The 14,150-nt window shown below is 45.7% G+C and overlaps 1 protein-coding gene across 1 annotated transcript; it reads left to right on the forward strand.

Annotated features, from left to right (window-relative positions):
• Positions 1-242: 242 nt before the first annotated feature.
• Positions 243-12,983, forward strand: LOC116451654. Its single transcript, XM_032125310.1, has 5 exons — positions 243-877; positions 2,344-2,485; positions 11,630-11,689; positions 11,975-12,207; positions 12,442-12,983. The coding sequence occupies exons 1-5, from the start codon at positions 732-734 to the stop codon at positions 12,527-12,529; spliced, it is 669 nt and encodes a 222-aa protein (XP_031981201.1). The 5' UTR covers positions 243-731; the 3' UTR covers positions 12,530-12,983.
• Positions 12,984-14,150: the final 1,167 nt, after the last annotated feature.

Below are 14,150 nucleotides of genomic sequence, written 5' to 3' on the forward strand. Positions count from 1 at the left end.
ACTCGCCAAGAGTGTCCAAAGTGCCCAATACAAATCCTGTGCAAGGGATTGGCAGCTTGCAAGATTCATACATGTTAATCTGCTTAGCTGAATTTGCTATAAGCTTGGCCCAGCTTTTAAGGTTTGCATTAACCTTCCAAACAAGCCTGTCTGATTTGTTTAGTCATTCCAGCACAACTTTTTGAGTCAGAAGAATTTAGCGTTTCCATGGCAGAAAACGGTAAGTTCCACTTGGACAAAGCTTGTATGAAAGGAAGTCAGAGCCTGAGAGGAACTTCAATGTAATTTTCACCTTGTGCACCCCGAGTTTCATGGGTTTGTTTTCTTCGATGCGGAAATGCCGATACTTCAATAGATAGAAGCTTTAGCGCAGCAGAACAAAATATTCACACCTTTAGTGAAACATGCTCATGTAGCCTGTGGCTCACTTTGGATGCTCATCTCACTGGTGATTCCTGCCCTAATCTTGTCACACGCCATTTCTCTGGGTGATTGCAGCCTATTTGCCAAAGGAAATGAAAAAGTCTCCTTCAGACGTGCAACAAAATCCCTGCAGCTAAATAGGAAAAAACTTTCACGGCTGCTTTGTGGCTGCTCTCCAGCCTTTCCTTTAGCTGGGCTGGTCGCACTGTGAACAAGAGTTGCTCTTAGCTGAAGCTGCTCCTGCTTTGCAGCGTCCCACCCTCCCACATCCAGCCTCTCCGTAGTGTTTATTTCTTTTCCTGCTGTGGATGCAGGCTGCAGACGTGCGGATACCGGGAAGGTGCAGCAGATGCTGGGCTTCATCCCCCAGCCCACTGAGCGAACGAGCAGCTTGGCTTCGGTCCCATCCCACCCCGCCCGCCGATGCTGAACCCGGCACTTGTGACAGGGAAAGGTAAAGCCGACGGCTCTTCTCGTGCTGCTTTAGTCATCACGGCAAAAGGCATTTCCGTCTCCCTGTACCTACCGGGAATAGCTACAGGAACATGCTGGCAGCATCCTGTTATTCTGAACGAGAACTGCCCCGCAAGTTCTTTCCCATGTTACCTCACCCCTTTGCTATCTGCCGTGTCCGTCTGTCCTGGCTGGCTGGGAGGAGCAGGACACACAGCAAGGCCCTGGGCACGGGGCTCAGCCACACTCACCTCTGCTCCTCTCTGGCCATCAGGCACATCCCTGGCTGACGAAACACCCTGTTTTACAGGAGGTTTTATAGGGGGTTTGGAGGGATGCCTGGCTCTTGCGCAGGTGAATGTAGGAATTGTGCTCTCCCATCTCCCCCACTGACAGTAACCTGCTCTCCTGTAGCAGCCCCTTCCTCACCATCTAGCCCCCAAACTTCCCAAACCCACAAACAAACACAATTTAATAATGAGGTGTTTAAATGCGCTAGCACACTCTTACATGCAGAAGCAGCTGTTGCTAATAGAAACAGATGCTCCATTTCTGTAGAGGCAGTTTACTCAGGAATTGATGCCAACACGGGGCCTCATCCTGCACGGTGCTGTTGCTCAAGGGGAGCAGAGAACCACGTAGGAGGTGCTGAGCATCTTTCCATAAATACCTTCTTGAAAACAGGCAGTGTCTGTAGCTGTTTGGAAAGCAGGTTTTGATTTCTCTAAAGTGTGAAATAGTTACAGGAAGAAGGAAAACATTCCCCCATCAACAGGATGTCTGAGCAAATGCTCTGAAAGTAGTCACTAGTGTAGAGCACATAAGCAATGCCACATCTCTGATCTCACATTTGATAGTGTGGCAACTCTTTGCTACTGTTGACCATTAGCTTTAACATTAAAGACTAAAAACCCCATGGGAGTTAAATACTATTAAGGAGTTCATCTAAGAATTTATCAAATGGCATGTGGGCCACACAGCTCAGGCTGCGTCTGTGTCTATACTCACCCGGGAATCCCAAGGCATCCCTGAGGGCTTTTCTGCAGCAGTGGAAAATGATGGAAACGTGCTCAGTTGTGACATGGATGCGTGCACAACATGGGATTCCCCGGACATGAAGGTCCATGGGGGTTCAGGAATGAGAACGAGCAGGTGGAAGTTGAAAGGCATGAAATATCCTGATGTTTTGGGGTTGTGGGTCCTTGAAATCTGCACCTGGCTACAGGATCTCCAGACTCCCAAGCATCTGAGCATCCCAAGCCCTGCACTCTCTCAGGACACCTTGTACCCAGCTCCAGGGGGGAGGCAACTGTCCAGGCTGCAGCCTGTGCCCACTGAGTCATACAATGCACCATCCCATGCCCATCCCATTAACTGGAATATCCCCCTCTGCGTTATCTCAACTGTCCAGAGGCGGCTGAGGTTGAGCCTGAATTTCCCATTTCTCTCCTTGCCTGTCTCTCCCAGGCAGCAGCAGGCAGAGGAGCCTGAGACACCTTCAGAAAAGCACACAAGACATGGAGCCCTTGATGAGGAGATGCTGCTCTCACTGCTGATCAGTACTACACCTGCTTCTTTCCCTCCTATCATGAGAGGGACAGACATCCAGGTAAGCTCTTAACAGCTGTTCTCAATTCCTATTTCATTTTGAAGGCTGCTATTCCTACTTACAAGCACTTGGATTGTGAAAAGCCCTCCTAACTTTCCAGTAACACTAGATCAATTAAAAAAAATTTCTCTCTGCCTACAGACCTTGCAGTCTCTGCATATTGTCTACTCTCAATGACAGTCAACATATTATTGGTCAATATAAAACCCAAAATGACAATATCAGCATTTAATCTGGTTTCAATGGTAGATTCTCCTCTGATTTCTATAGGTGTAGCATCAAGCAATAAAAAAACCTCTGATTTTAGGGAGTTGCTGTTATTTTTTTTTTGTCTACAGAGACGGTGTGAAGCTCTATTACATTTTCCTCCTTCTGCCCTTAGATCTGCCTCACGCCTCCCATAAAATAACAGCGCCCTGTTCTGCTGGGAACTAAACAGAGAGCATAAACTATGGCTAAGTGCAGGCTTGCCTCTCCTGTAGCCACAGGACAGAGGACTCAAGGTCCCTGCAGGACAAGCAGCCACCACAAAAGCTCGTCTGCTCAGTGAAGGAAGCCTCTGAGGAATGTGGGTTTGGGGTTGGAGCACTCCCCTGACACCCCCTGCACACACAGATGTTTTGTGGACATGTTTTATGGAGGTACCAGGAATTTCTACCCCACTCCCAGAGGAAAGCTGTGCTTACCTGGTGTCTGCTGCCGGTTAACCACAGCAGGACAAGAGCAGCACGTGCTGCAGCTGGCCCTGGGCTCTGTGTGCTCAGGATGGAGATGATGTTGGCCAGGCAGGAGTCTCCAAGCCTTTCCTGCATCTGGCTACCTGCTGTGTGGTCTGGCAAGAGACCTGGGAGAAGATCTGACAGGTAAAGCCTCGACCTGCAGTCCCTCTGGGTGAGGGGATGGGCAGGCACAGGGTTCCATGGGATGCCTGAGGACAACCAGAGCTGGAGGAGACCTCTGGGATCCTCTCATCCACCTCCACCTCAGAGAGCAATGACCACGCCAACATCATGCCTGGCAAATGCTTCCCCAGCCTGTCCTTAGAGACCCCAGGGACAATGTCTCCAGACCCACCTCCCCAGCTTCATATCTATGCTGTCACTCCCACCAGTCACTCAGCCGTCTTTTGCCACCCTCCCTCCCAATCAATCACATTTATATGTCTTCTTTGGTTTTATTCTGCTGCTTTTTCTGTTCCCTCCCTGCCTGTTCTTTCTCTAATTTCTGACATTGATTTCAACACCTTTTGTTCCTCCTGATCCTTGTCTTCCTTTCCCAGATCCTCTTCGTGCCTGTCTCAAGCACAGCCCTAGCTGTGCAAAGTAATCAGCTTTGAAAACCTTTCCAAATTGTATTTTCCTTCTTGGAAAAATCTCAAAACCAAATAATAGATGTTTATTTTAATTAATGATAGACCACAGCCTAGTATTAAAATCACCTTCTGCTGACAGAATGCACTTAACTGACTCCTGATTTGCTCAGTCAATGGGGCTGCTGGATTCTTTCATTAATTCCAGCTGAGAACAGTGTCCCACAGCAGACTTGGCTCTGCACATAAACAGCACTGTAATTATGGAGCACATCTATAGTTAAGGTTAAGGCAGTCTGCTTCTGCAACCTGTGATTTTCCAGGCTTCTAACCTGGCAGTGATGGGACCTGCTGAACCAAGACTTCTGCACTTTGCTCCTCGGTGAGTGTCTCATTGCAGCAGTGCTCCAGAGAGGCAGGAATGCAGTTTAAAGCTACATAAATTGATAATTGAGAACCCTTCTCACCTTTCACATTAGTCTTCCCATTAGATAACTGCAGCGAATCAGGGAGCTCAAGCCCTCAGTCCTGAGTCCTGTGCAGTCACATCCCTGGGACTGAAAGAAGTCCTTCCCTGATGTCTGGGTAGACAGAATGTCTGTGTCAGGGTCTGTCTCAGACTTCTTCCATGGACAAAAATCAATTATGACTCAAGTGAAATTTCTCTGACTCTAGGGCAGAACAACTCACTTGTTTGACCTTTGCAAACATCTTCTCTTAGTTTGATTATTTCACAGGATTGTGGAATCACAGAGGGGTTTGGGTTGGAAAGAACCTGAAAGATCATCTCATTCCATGCTCATTGCATGGGCAGGGACACCTTCCACTATCCCAGGTTGCTCAGACCCCCATCCAAACTGGCCTTGAACACTTCCAGGGACGGGGCAGTCACAGCTTCTCTGGGCAACCTGTGCCAGGGCCTCATCATCTTCACAAGCAAGAATTTCTTCTTAATACCTAATCTAGACCTATTCCATTTCTGTTTGAAGCCACTCCCCATTGTCCTATCACTACATGCCCTTATAAATTCCTTGGTTCCCCTATGAAGGTTTTTAGATTGTTTGGAAGGGGATTTTTTGAGGTAAATACGTAAATAATATTTTGCACTGAGAATTGAGTTATTGGCTGTGAATATCAGCACACTCCTTCCCCCTCTGCCTGGATAAACACACCATTGTAAGTTCCCAGTGGTGGGTAGGTATCTGGAGTGCCTTACTTTTACCATCCCCATGTCACATACCCACTGGTGACCTTTGTCATGCCACATGCATCTCCACATCCTCCAAGCAGTGGGTAAGGCTTCTAGAGGAGATGCTGAGCAATTGCTGCTGCCAGTTCCTGGTGTTCCTCAGGCAATCTCCATCCAGCCCTTCGTGTTTGTCTCTGAGGGGATGGGGAAACAGGGTTCATTGACTGAATCTGACCCAAGAGGAGACACAGCCCTGAGCTGGGAAAAGCAGACAGACTTGCTTCACTGCAAGGCACCATGTGCTGCAGCTGCCAAAATCCCTGAGGGGAGATGACCCCCGGAGATTTATCTTCCATCCTGCCGGAGCCCGAATGTGGGGAGGTGCTGTGTGAGCGCTGGTAATGGGGCCAACCCCCCTGGGCAGCGGGGGCTGGGCTGTTCCTTGCGGCCATGGCTGGGATGCGTCCAGGATGAGCCGGGTTGTGTCACTAAACCTGCTCGTGCTGCCCCAGGTGTCATCCTGGCTGAAACACCTTCAATGACACCCCTCGAAACAGTTTTTCCAGACAGTGTTTGCAATACACCCACTCGTAAAACAGGCAATGCTGCTTTTGGCAGGATTGCTGCAAGCTCACATCATGCTCCAGCAAACCTGCTCACAGGCAGAAAAGTTTCTAAGCTGTCCACTAAAGCGTTGAAGACAGACTTAAACAAATACCCGTTTGTTTACCCCAAAGTTTGTTTAAATTACACACCTGTTACATCCCGGTTTTATGTTAGTATTTCTCATTTTTTAAAGACAAAACGCCTGGACCTGAGACATCAGCCGGCCTTTTGCTGGCTGACACATCCCTAATAAGGCTACAGAAAAAGAACAAGGGTCTATAGTAGAAAAATTATTTTAAAATATATGCAGTTTTTTTAGAGTGAGCTGTTCTCAAAATCAAGTGCCAAATTTCTATTAAAAATTAAACCTTTAAACCAAACACCAGTCAGGTCCCAGCTGCTTGCAGGGGAAACTATCATGCTCAAGCATCAACCGAGAAAAGTTTGCAGCCTCTCTGCCACATGCCCTCAGGGAAGGAGGTTTTCCAAGGCTGTGTTTGCAGCTTGCCTTTCTCCCAGCCAGGCACCAGGTAACGTTTGGGAGCCAGAAGCTGTCAAGCTGAAACCTCTCCTGCTAACAAGCTGCTCGGAAAAGGTCAGTTCCTTATTAATGAAGCCATAGCCAGCACCAGCACCGAGAGAACACAAATGACAGACAGTGCTGGGAAACAGCGGCCGCTGTGCTGCACATGCCACTGGATCTGTCAGCAGCAGCCCCAGTTTTTAATTTGCCCCATGCCCCAGTGAAGAGAATCAGAATAAATCAGGGAGTCAGGATGGGAAGTCATCTGTCCATGTTTCTTCTGTTCCACAGCAAACCAGAACCATATTTGAGGCTTTCTAGGAAAGGGTTCAGACAGGGATCACAGTGCCACTGAGCTTCCACCCTGCCCTGGAAACTGGGACACACACCCGGGGCTGTGCCTCCCCTTCCCCACACTGGTGTCTCTGATGTCTGATTTCAGTCACTTCCTGTCCATGGCTTGTCAGGAAGAAAGCATCTCCTCATTTCTTGTGAGCCAGAGGAAACCCTCTTAGAAGCAAATGCTGTGATGACACATTCCTGAAGATGGCACACGCTGTCCCACGGGGATGGTGCCATGTGTCATCTTGCAGCAGGTACAGCTGTGATGGCTGCCCATGGCTCTGATGGACCTGTGCAGATCTTAGGTGGATCAAGCATCACTCCATGAATTATCTTTCTCCTGATAACACATCTATATACATATACATATATGTGTATATATATGTATATAAATACACGTACACATAGATTCACACATTATACAAAAATACAGACATATTGTATAAAATAACTGACAGCATTGGACATGAGGATGGGTTACTGAATATCTGGAATAATCAAAGAAGGCAACAATTTTTCTTTTTTTCCTACAGCAGAAGGGTATTTAACAAAATTACAATTTAAACATTATTTGTAGGGTAACTTTGTCACCAAAACCTCGTGCAGTGGAAATAAATTAGGGCTCATCCATCAAGAGCAGATGCTGCTGTTCCAGTCTGCTCTGGTGCAGTGTCAAACCAGACCAGGCAATTTCGCAGGATTTCACCAAGCCCCTGGAGCTGATCCGGTCGCGGCTGCCCTCGGCTGTGCTCGGTTAATGGCTGCGTGGTTAATCACCCTTTCAGCACGAGCGCTCCAGGTGAGATGAGGTCAGCACCACATCACGGTAATCTGGAGCTGCCTGATTCAGATAATCAAAGTCACATCCTCAGGGCTTGCCTCCACTGAGAAACCAATGTGAAACAGCCGGGATGGGAATTACCAGGATGGGAGTTATCAGTGCCACAAGCATTTGCCTTAAGTCCTCCTTCTGCCCCCTAAAATTAATAACCCCCAGTTCAGCCTAACCCAGTTCCCACAGCAAACTGGGCTCAGTGACCTGAAGGTAATTTCAGAGTGGAGGGGAGGTGTGGTGATAGAGGTTAGTGTAAAAAGCTGCAACGTGGCAGTATGAGCTCTGCCTGCTCCTTCAGACGTTCCAGATGGGTCTTTGGACATCTTTCCCTTTGGAGGTAGGAGAGTCATCTTCCTTCTGTTGCTACCCCCTCTCTTATTTTAAGTAAGGAATCATGTTTTACTTTTCTCTATTTCTGTCTTATGAAGCTGGAAGCACAGATCAAGTTTTTCAAGTCCTTCAAAGTTTCTGACTTCTGCAATATCAGCAGCAAATAACCTCTGCTGCTATGAAGTGTTATTTTATCATTGTTAAGTGTCATTTGTCACAGAAGAATGACGCTTCTGATTTCTCAGAATGTTCCCCATGTGAGAGACCTTGGTTTCCCCCTAATTAGCAAATTCCTTTCTGATATTCAGAAATAAAGGACATGTTACACTCTGAAATTTCAGGATTAACTGGAGGTCACATCCAGCATGGCTGTGAATCTCCTGAACCATGGAAGAGGTGAGAAAACCGTGGACAGTGTTGAATTATTTTTGTCAGAGAAAGATGATTTTATAGACTTTTATAATAGAACACAAGACCTTGGAAATTATTTCTGTGTGAGAAAATGACAGGGAAAAGCAAAGCAGCAAAGCAGCAAACCAAAGTGCCCCAGAGCTGATGGCTCGTCCCCAGAGCACTGTGCACAATGTCCTTCAGCTGACAGCAGTTTCATCAGCAGCCAGGCACGCTGCTTTTGCTCCAAGGTGCCTAAAACACACCAGACTGACAGCCCTTCACTTGCTTTATTGGGCCTGTTAGTGAGAGGAGCAGGCAATCAACTGGCAGACAGGCTAATTAAATTGTGTGTAACAGTGTGGACAAACATCCCAAAGTGACTCTCAGCCTGCTGTGGGTGCTGGACCAGGAACCCATCACCCTGAGGCCACAGGAGCTTTAAGGTAGAAGTCAGAGACAAACAAGGACCAATTTGGGCAAATTGTGTGAGATGCTGCTCCATTGTGCAGATAGATCCATTAAATCCTGTCTATCCCATAGAGGAGGGATTTGCTCTACCCTCTCTTTGATTAGGCGGCTCTACCCACAGCCAGCTGCCAGGATTCACATTCCCTCACCACCCTATCTTCACATTTTTTCTAAAGCCTTCCCATCCTCGTTTTTTTTAAGGTTCTTCCCTGGTGTGAAAAACCTATTTGGACTTGGGGGAGAGAGTTTTCTAGTTGAATCCTATCAGTAAAGCGCCTTTAACAGGCAGCAAATTACTGTCCAGCATAAAAATACGAAAACCCAGGAGGAAACAGAAGGTAGGAAATCTAGGAAAATAATCACCCACATGGCCAGACTGAAGGCAGCAGATTGCTTTGCAAGCTTATCCAGACCATGTGCAATTATCCAAGATTTTTCCCTTTTAATTGTAAAGTAATCAATACCTACTCACTTGTGAACTTTAGTGAAAATAATGAACTGGCACATATTTATAGCAAAAGTCACAGCACATTAGGTATTCCAAAGGACTTATGTAAGCATCACTTTCTTTAATACAGCTTTAGAGAAAATGCTTTAAGAAGCTTTATCAGCATAAAACATATTTTGAATTTAATGGAAATTAGTAATTGGCATGGCAAAGTCAAAGCCATCTAAGTGGGATGACTTAACCCTGTTGGACAGTGTTTTTCACTAACTATAATGGTTAATCTGCCAGTTGAGAGGAAAATTCTCTTCTATTGTCAAATGCAGTGAAACAAAGGAGGAAATTTCTGCAGCTGATGGGGACTTGTGGAAATAAATGAAATATGGTAAGTTCTGTGGAATAAGGCGTGTTCTTCAAAATAAATCCAATTAACCCTAAATTGAAGAAACTGAGTCAGAGCTACGTCCCTGTGACTGAGCTAAGCACTGGGGCTTAGTCTGGCCTCAGCCTCTGTCTCCTGAGCAGGTGTTTTCTTCTGGCTAGGCCCGAGGGTGCTGACATGAATTTCCCATGGAAGTCCTTTGCTCTGAAATATTTATACCCTTTTCACACCCATTCAGTGGTTGACTCCAGCATACATTTTAACATGCAAATGGCAAAGCCTAAGGCTTGGATTTTCTTTCAGGAGTTTGTAGCAGAGTCCAGGGTGGCCTAGTCCTGTGCTGTTAGACATTCCTGAATTTGTTCAATTAAATGTATGAATTAAACATACATTTACATATGGAGAAGCCTGGTGAGGCTTTGTGGAGTTTAATTTATACCCTGAAATTTGTTGAACATTATCTCTTACCCTGCCATTCTTGCAAAGAACACCCAACCCCACTTACCACAGTAGATGAATTTAGAAAAAAAGCTCCTTTCTCTTGGGTCTCAGGATAATTTTTTCATTTGGGGTAGTTAAGGACACCTCAGGCTTGGGATGTGTCCTTCTGTAGCTACAAGCCATCTGCCAACAATCATTCCTTCACAAATTCACACCAAATATCACACCAAATTCCCAGCTATCACCAAATACACCTCTAATAACTGAAAATTATGCTCCCTGCCAAAAGAAAGCCAAACAATTTTTGCTTAAAACCAACAGCATACCTTCAAGCTCCCCCCTACCAAGGGCAAGTCAAGTTTCTTATTTATCCTAAGTTCAGCCAACCTGTGGGTACTGCTGGGCTGGGCTGACTACAGCCTCCTCCTGGCCAATCCTTCTTGCTCACTCCTGCTCCTCCCTTATACTCAGGCTGCCATGGTGCTATGAAGACTTCCTGGAGCTGTTTAAAAAGAGATCACTTTGGATTACAAGACTTTGCCTGAATTCTTCTCTTTGCTGGCACTTATCACTTGCTGAACTTTTGGGTTCTTTATTAGAAGCAGCAACCAACATCAAAGCAAGAGCTGTTACCAAGGATTGTCGAGTCCCAGATGAAAGCCCAAATCCCACAGGAGTTAGAACAGTGAAAATTGTAGCCTTCTAAGATTTAATGAAATCTCCAGCATCCTTATGCCACTAAAATGAATCATTTCCCTTCAACAAAATGAAACGCCATACCTCCAAGGTTTTCTTGTAGTGCACTCAGCCAACTGTAATTTCTACTTTACATTTATATAATTTGCTTTTGTTATAAAACTCTGAACTCTGAGAAAAACACTGTCCACCAGTCACTGTCTTCCAGAACCTCCAGCACTGAACTGATAATGCAACCTTTCATAGAAATACTCCTTACTCTCCACCATGAACTCCTTGGGGCAAGAAATTATTTTTTCCCCTCTTTTTGTGTGTTGTGCCTGACACAGCAGGGGCCAGATTCCCATTAAGCAGCACATAATAGGATCTACAGCATAATGAGTGATAACAAGCAGAGTGGTAAATGATGTCATTTAGTGGATACTCTCCCTGTGGTTCCCTGTTGGCAGATTTTTTATTGAACTGACTTGTCTTCACAGTTTCCTACTGATCTAAAAGTTTGTCTCTATCATTATGCCTGTCTGATTCTCTATTTAATGCTTTCCTGCTGCAGCTCCTCATTTCTTGTCCCTCTTTTTCAGCCTTCAGGGAATTGGAGACTCTGTTCCTGTGTAACCTTTTCTTCTTTTCCTTTCTTTTCCTCTCTCTTCCTGTTTCACTTCCCAGCTTGGTAAGCAGTGTGGACAGTCAAGTGCTTCTGAAGGCCAAAATGGGACTGCTACCACAGAGAAGCAGATTTACCCCTAAAGCAGAGATGATCCTCACAATCACACATTTCAGGAGACAATATTTCACACATATCACACAAACACGCAGCAGGAGCTAATACAAGGCTGCTTGGTATATTTCTATTAATCTTAGCCTCATCCCATCTGCCACCTCTTTGCTTTGATCTGGCTCACCCCACTCCCAATTTTATAGCACTTGATGCAGAAGAGCAAATTGAATCCAATCTCTCAGCACAAGCTCCAGCATCTGCTGTTCCATACTGGGGTCCCAGCACAGGCTGCTCAGTCCCAGCCTCATCTCTCTTGTTTGTACCACAGCTCCCATTAGATCAAATGCAGAACGTATTAATTAATTTGTACCTGAACTTGGAAGTCTCACATGCTTTGTTAGAAATAATCAAAATAGCTCTGCTCTGTGTGGAAACACCTTTTAACTCTGTCTTCTCATTATTTGCAGGGCAGCAAAGCCAGGAGCCCCAGCTCACCCTGGGAGCTCATCTCTGCAGGTCAGAAGAAGGTGAGAGATGCAGCTGAATAAATGGAGGGATGGGAAAGCAAAACAGGGAAAGATAGGCAAAATTCCATGTTTTATGCCATGTGCTCCTTTGAATAACACTTATATGAGTGTGGTTTTCATTATTAACATTTTTAAAAGCTATTGAAATTTAAACAGAAGTAAATAATCAGAGCAGTGTGTTTACCTCCATCCTCACCTGTTTTTTATAACAGAATTTCTTAACAGTTTGTAAATTTTAAAGAAGATGCCTTTAAAATCATAACCACGATGTTTGTTTTATCGCAGATACTGAGGCCAGGGTGTTTTCTGGCACAAGAGCCAGTGCAGGAGGCCAGGGCAGGAGGAGGCAGCACTGGAGTCAGGCCGTTCCTAGCACTGTCTGATGAAGAGGGTGAAGTCCCAACAGCCCCAAACTGCCCTTTGATACCACGCCTGGGTTTTCTCCATGTGTTTCCCCCTGAGGAATATCTTGTTCTGCAGGGTCTCTGTCTGCATTGGCCATTCATGGATTTCAGCAGGTAGTGGTGCACAGCAGATCTCTAAACGAGACATGATTGTCCTTTTTGTAACAAAATCAACTCAGTGAAATGATGAGCCTGGGTAAACGAATGGAAAATCTATCATCCAGCAGCACAACCTCACTTTTGCTTTCTTTTGGAGGATGGTACCTCAGGCATTCACTTATTTGACATTCATTACTTTTTCTGGAGCCCAGCTGTGTTGGCTCTACCCCTCATTTCTTTTCTTCACAGTGCAAATCATTTCGATGCCTGCATAGCTCTGAAACAAAGCAGCCATTTCTTCCTCCACTGCTCAGCCTGGTCCTTCTGCTGGAGATAATTCATGTGCCTGCTGTTCTCATCCATCCCTGGAAAGGGGGAGGGCTGGGCTATGTTTAATAAAAAATATCTTATACTGTTTACTGACCAAGAGTTGTTCGACAGATGCTCCATTCTAAGCCATGCTTAAATTATTCCCTAAGCAAACAATGCAAACTGCACACTTCATCTTACCCAACACAAAAATAAACAGAACACGCAAAATATATGGTTCTGGTTTAAGTTCCCATATAAAGAATACTGATTTCTTCTTTGCTTAAATATTTTCTGCATAATGTTTGCTCGGTGATTTATTCTTTCACTGGCTACAACAAATTAAATGTCAAAACCTGTTTATTTTATGAATTTTTAAGACTAATAGTGAGTCTTCTATTTCAGCTTAAATAATGTTGTTCATGAGATGCCTCTTGATGGATTGTATAAATAAAGCCAGATACAGAGATTAAAAAAAACAAGAGCTAGTTTTTTTCCTCCTTTTTTTTAGTTTACCAAAGAAGCAAGTGAATAAAGAAAACAGCTCTGTTTTCCCTAAAACTTCTCAGGTTTTTGAGTCTTTTGTAGACATAAGAAAGGACACTACCTGCAAGATCACTGCAGATCTGCTTTGCTGCTTTTGGGTCTCTCCTACCACATCCTGCTGTGTTCCGTCTTGCCAAGAGGCTGGAGGGGATGGAGCTGGGGTGTCCCAGGGCACTGGGACCAGCCCACTCCATGTCCCAGTATGGCCCAGGCTCCGAGGGCCCCTGGGAAACTGGACTGGGATCCACTGAGGCCAGTCCAAACCACAGAGCCCCCGTTCCTTCCAGCCAGGGCCATCCCTTGAGCAGCTCTGCCCATCCTTGGACAAGCCAACACAGGCAGTCTGGCCCTCAGCCTGGCCTCACGGGTCATTCCTGCAGGGCAGGACAGACACTGCCATAAAGATGGATAAAAATCACTTTTCACCTTGACCTTTGAAATATGGAGCTATGTCAGGCATACCAGACACCAGGTCTCATTTGGAGTGAAAATGTCCAAGGAAGGATCTGAGCCATCACCCATCATGGCCCTTCATCCTGTACCAGCTCACTCTGGGCTCTCCAGGGCTGCCACATAGCTTGGAATAAGATCCTGGCTAAAGCCTTAGTATAAATATTTCCCACTAATTAAATAATTTTCTCACAAGCTGTAAACGGATTAAGCCTGGCAAAGACCTTTTGTATCTCTAAAGCCACCTTATGTTAATTCACAAACAAAATATACCAATTTATTTCACACAAGAAGGCAGAGGGAGTAAGAATCAATTTAGAAACATCCTGGCACTGCCGGGAGCTTCCTACCGTTTTCCCTGCCAAAGCAGATGTTGGGCTGTTCTCTTGCTTGCTTGCAGCTAAAACCCAAAGCAATGTGTAACACAGGTCCCCAGAAGAGACTGCCATCCACCTGCTGCCAGCAGCTCCTGCCAATCGCCGTGTGCTTGGAGCCCACCCAGGAGGAATTTTTGTATTAAGACTTTTGTAGCAGGGTCAGGAGCAAGCTCCTGCCTTGCTTTCACTACTGACAGTCTTAAAAGTGTCAGCAGGAAGGAGTGGAGGGGTTGACAGAGCCCAGTGTGTGTGTAAGCCACATGCTGCAGCAGGGCT

This window comes from Corvus moneduloides, chromosome 15 (assembly GCF_009650955.1).
Source record: "Corvus moneduloides isolate bCorMon1 chromosome 15, bCorMon1.pri, whole genome shotgun sequence".
Taxonomy (NCBI): domain Eukaryota; kingdom Metazoa; phylum Chordata; class Aves; order Passeriformes; family Corvidae; genus Corvus; species Corvus moneduloides.

Coding starts and splice junctions, on each gene's coding strand:
- LOC116451654 (XM_032125310.1), top strand. CDS start 732: ATGCAGGCTGCAGACGTGCGGATACCGGGAAGGTGCAGCAGATGCTGG. Junction 878..2,343: donor GGCACTTGTGACAGGGAAAG/GTAAAGCCGACG, acceptor TGTCTCTCCCAG/GCAGCAGCAGGCAGAGGAGC. Junction 2,486..11,629: donor TGAGAGGGACAGACATCCAG/GTAAGCTCTTAA, acceptor CATTATTTGCAG/GGCAGCAAAGCCAGGAGCCC.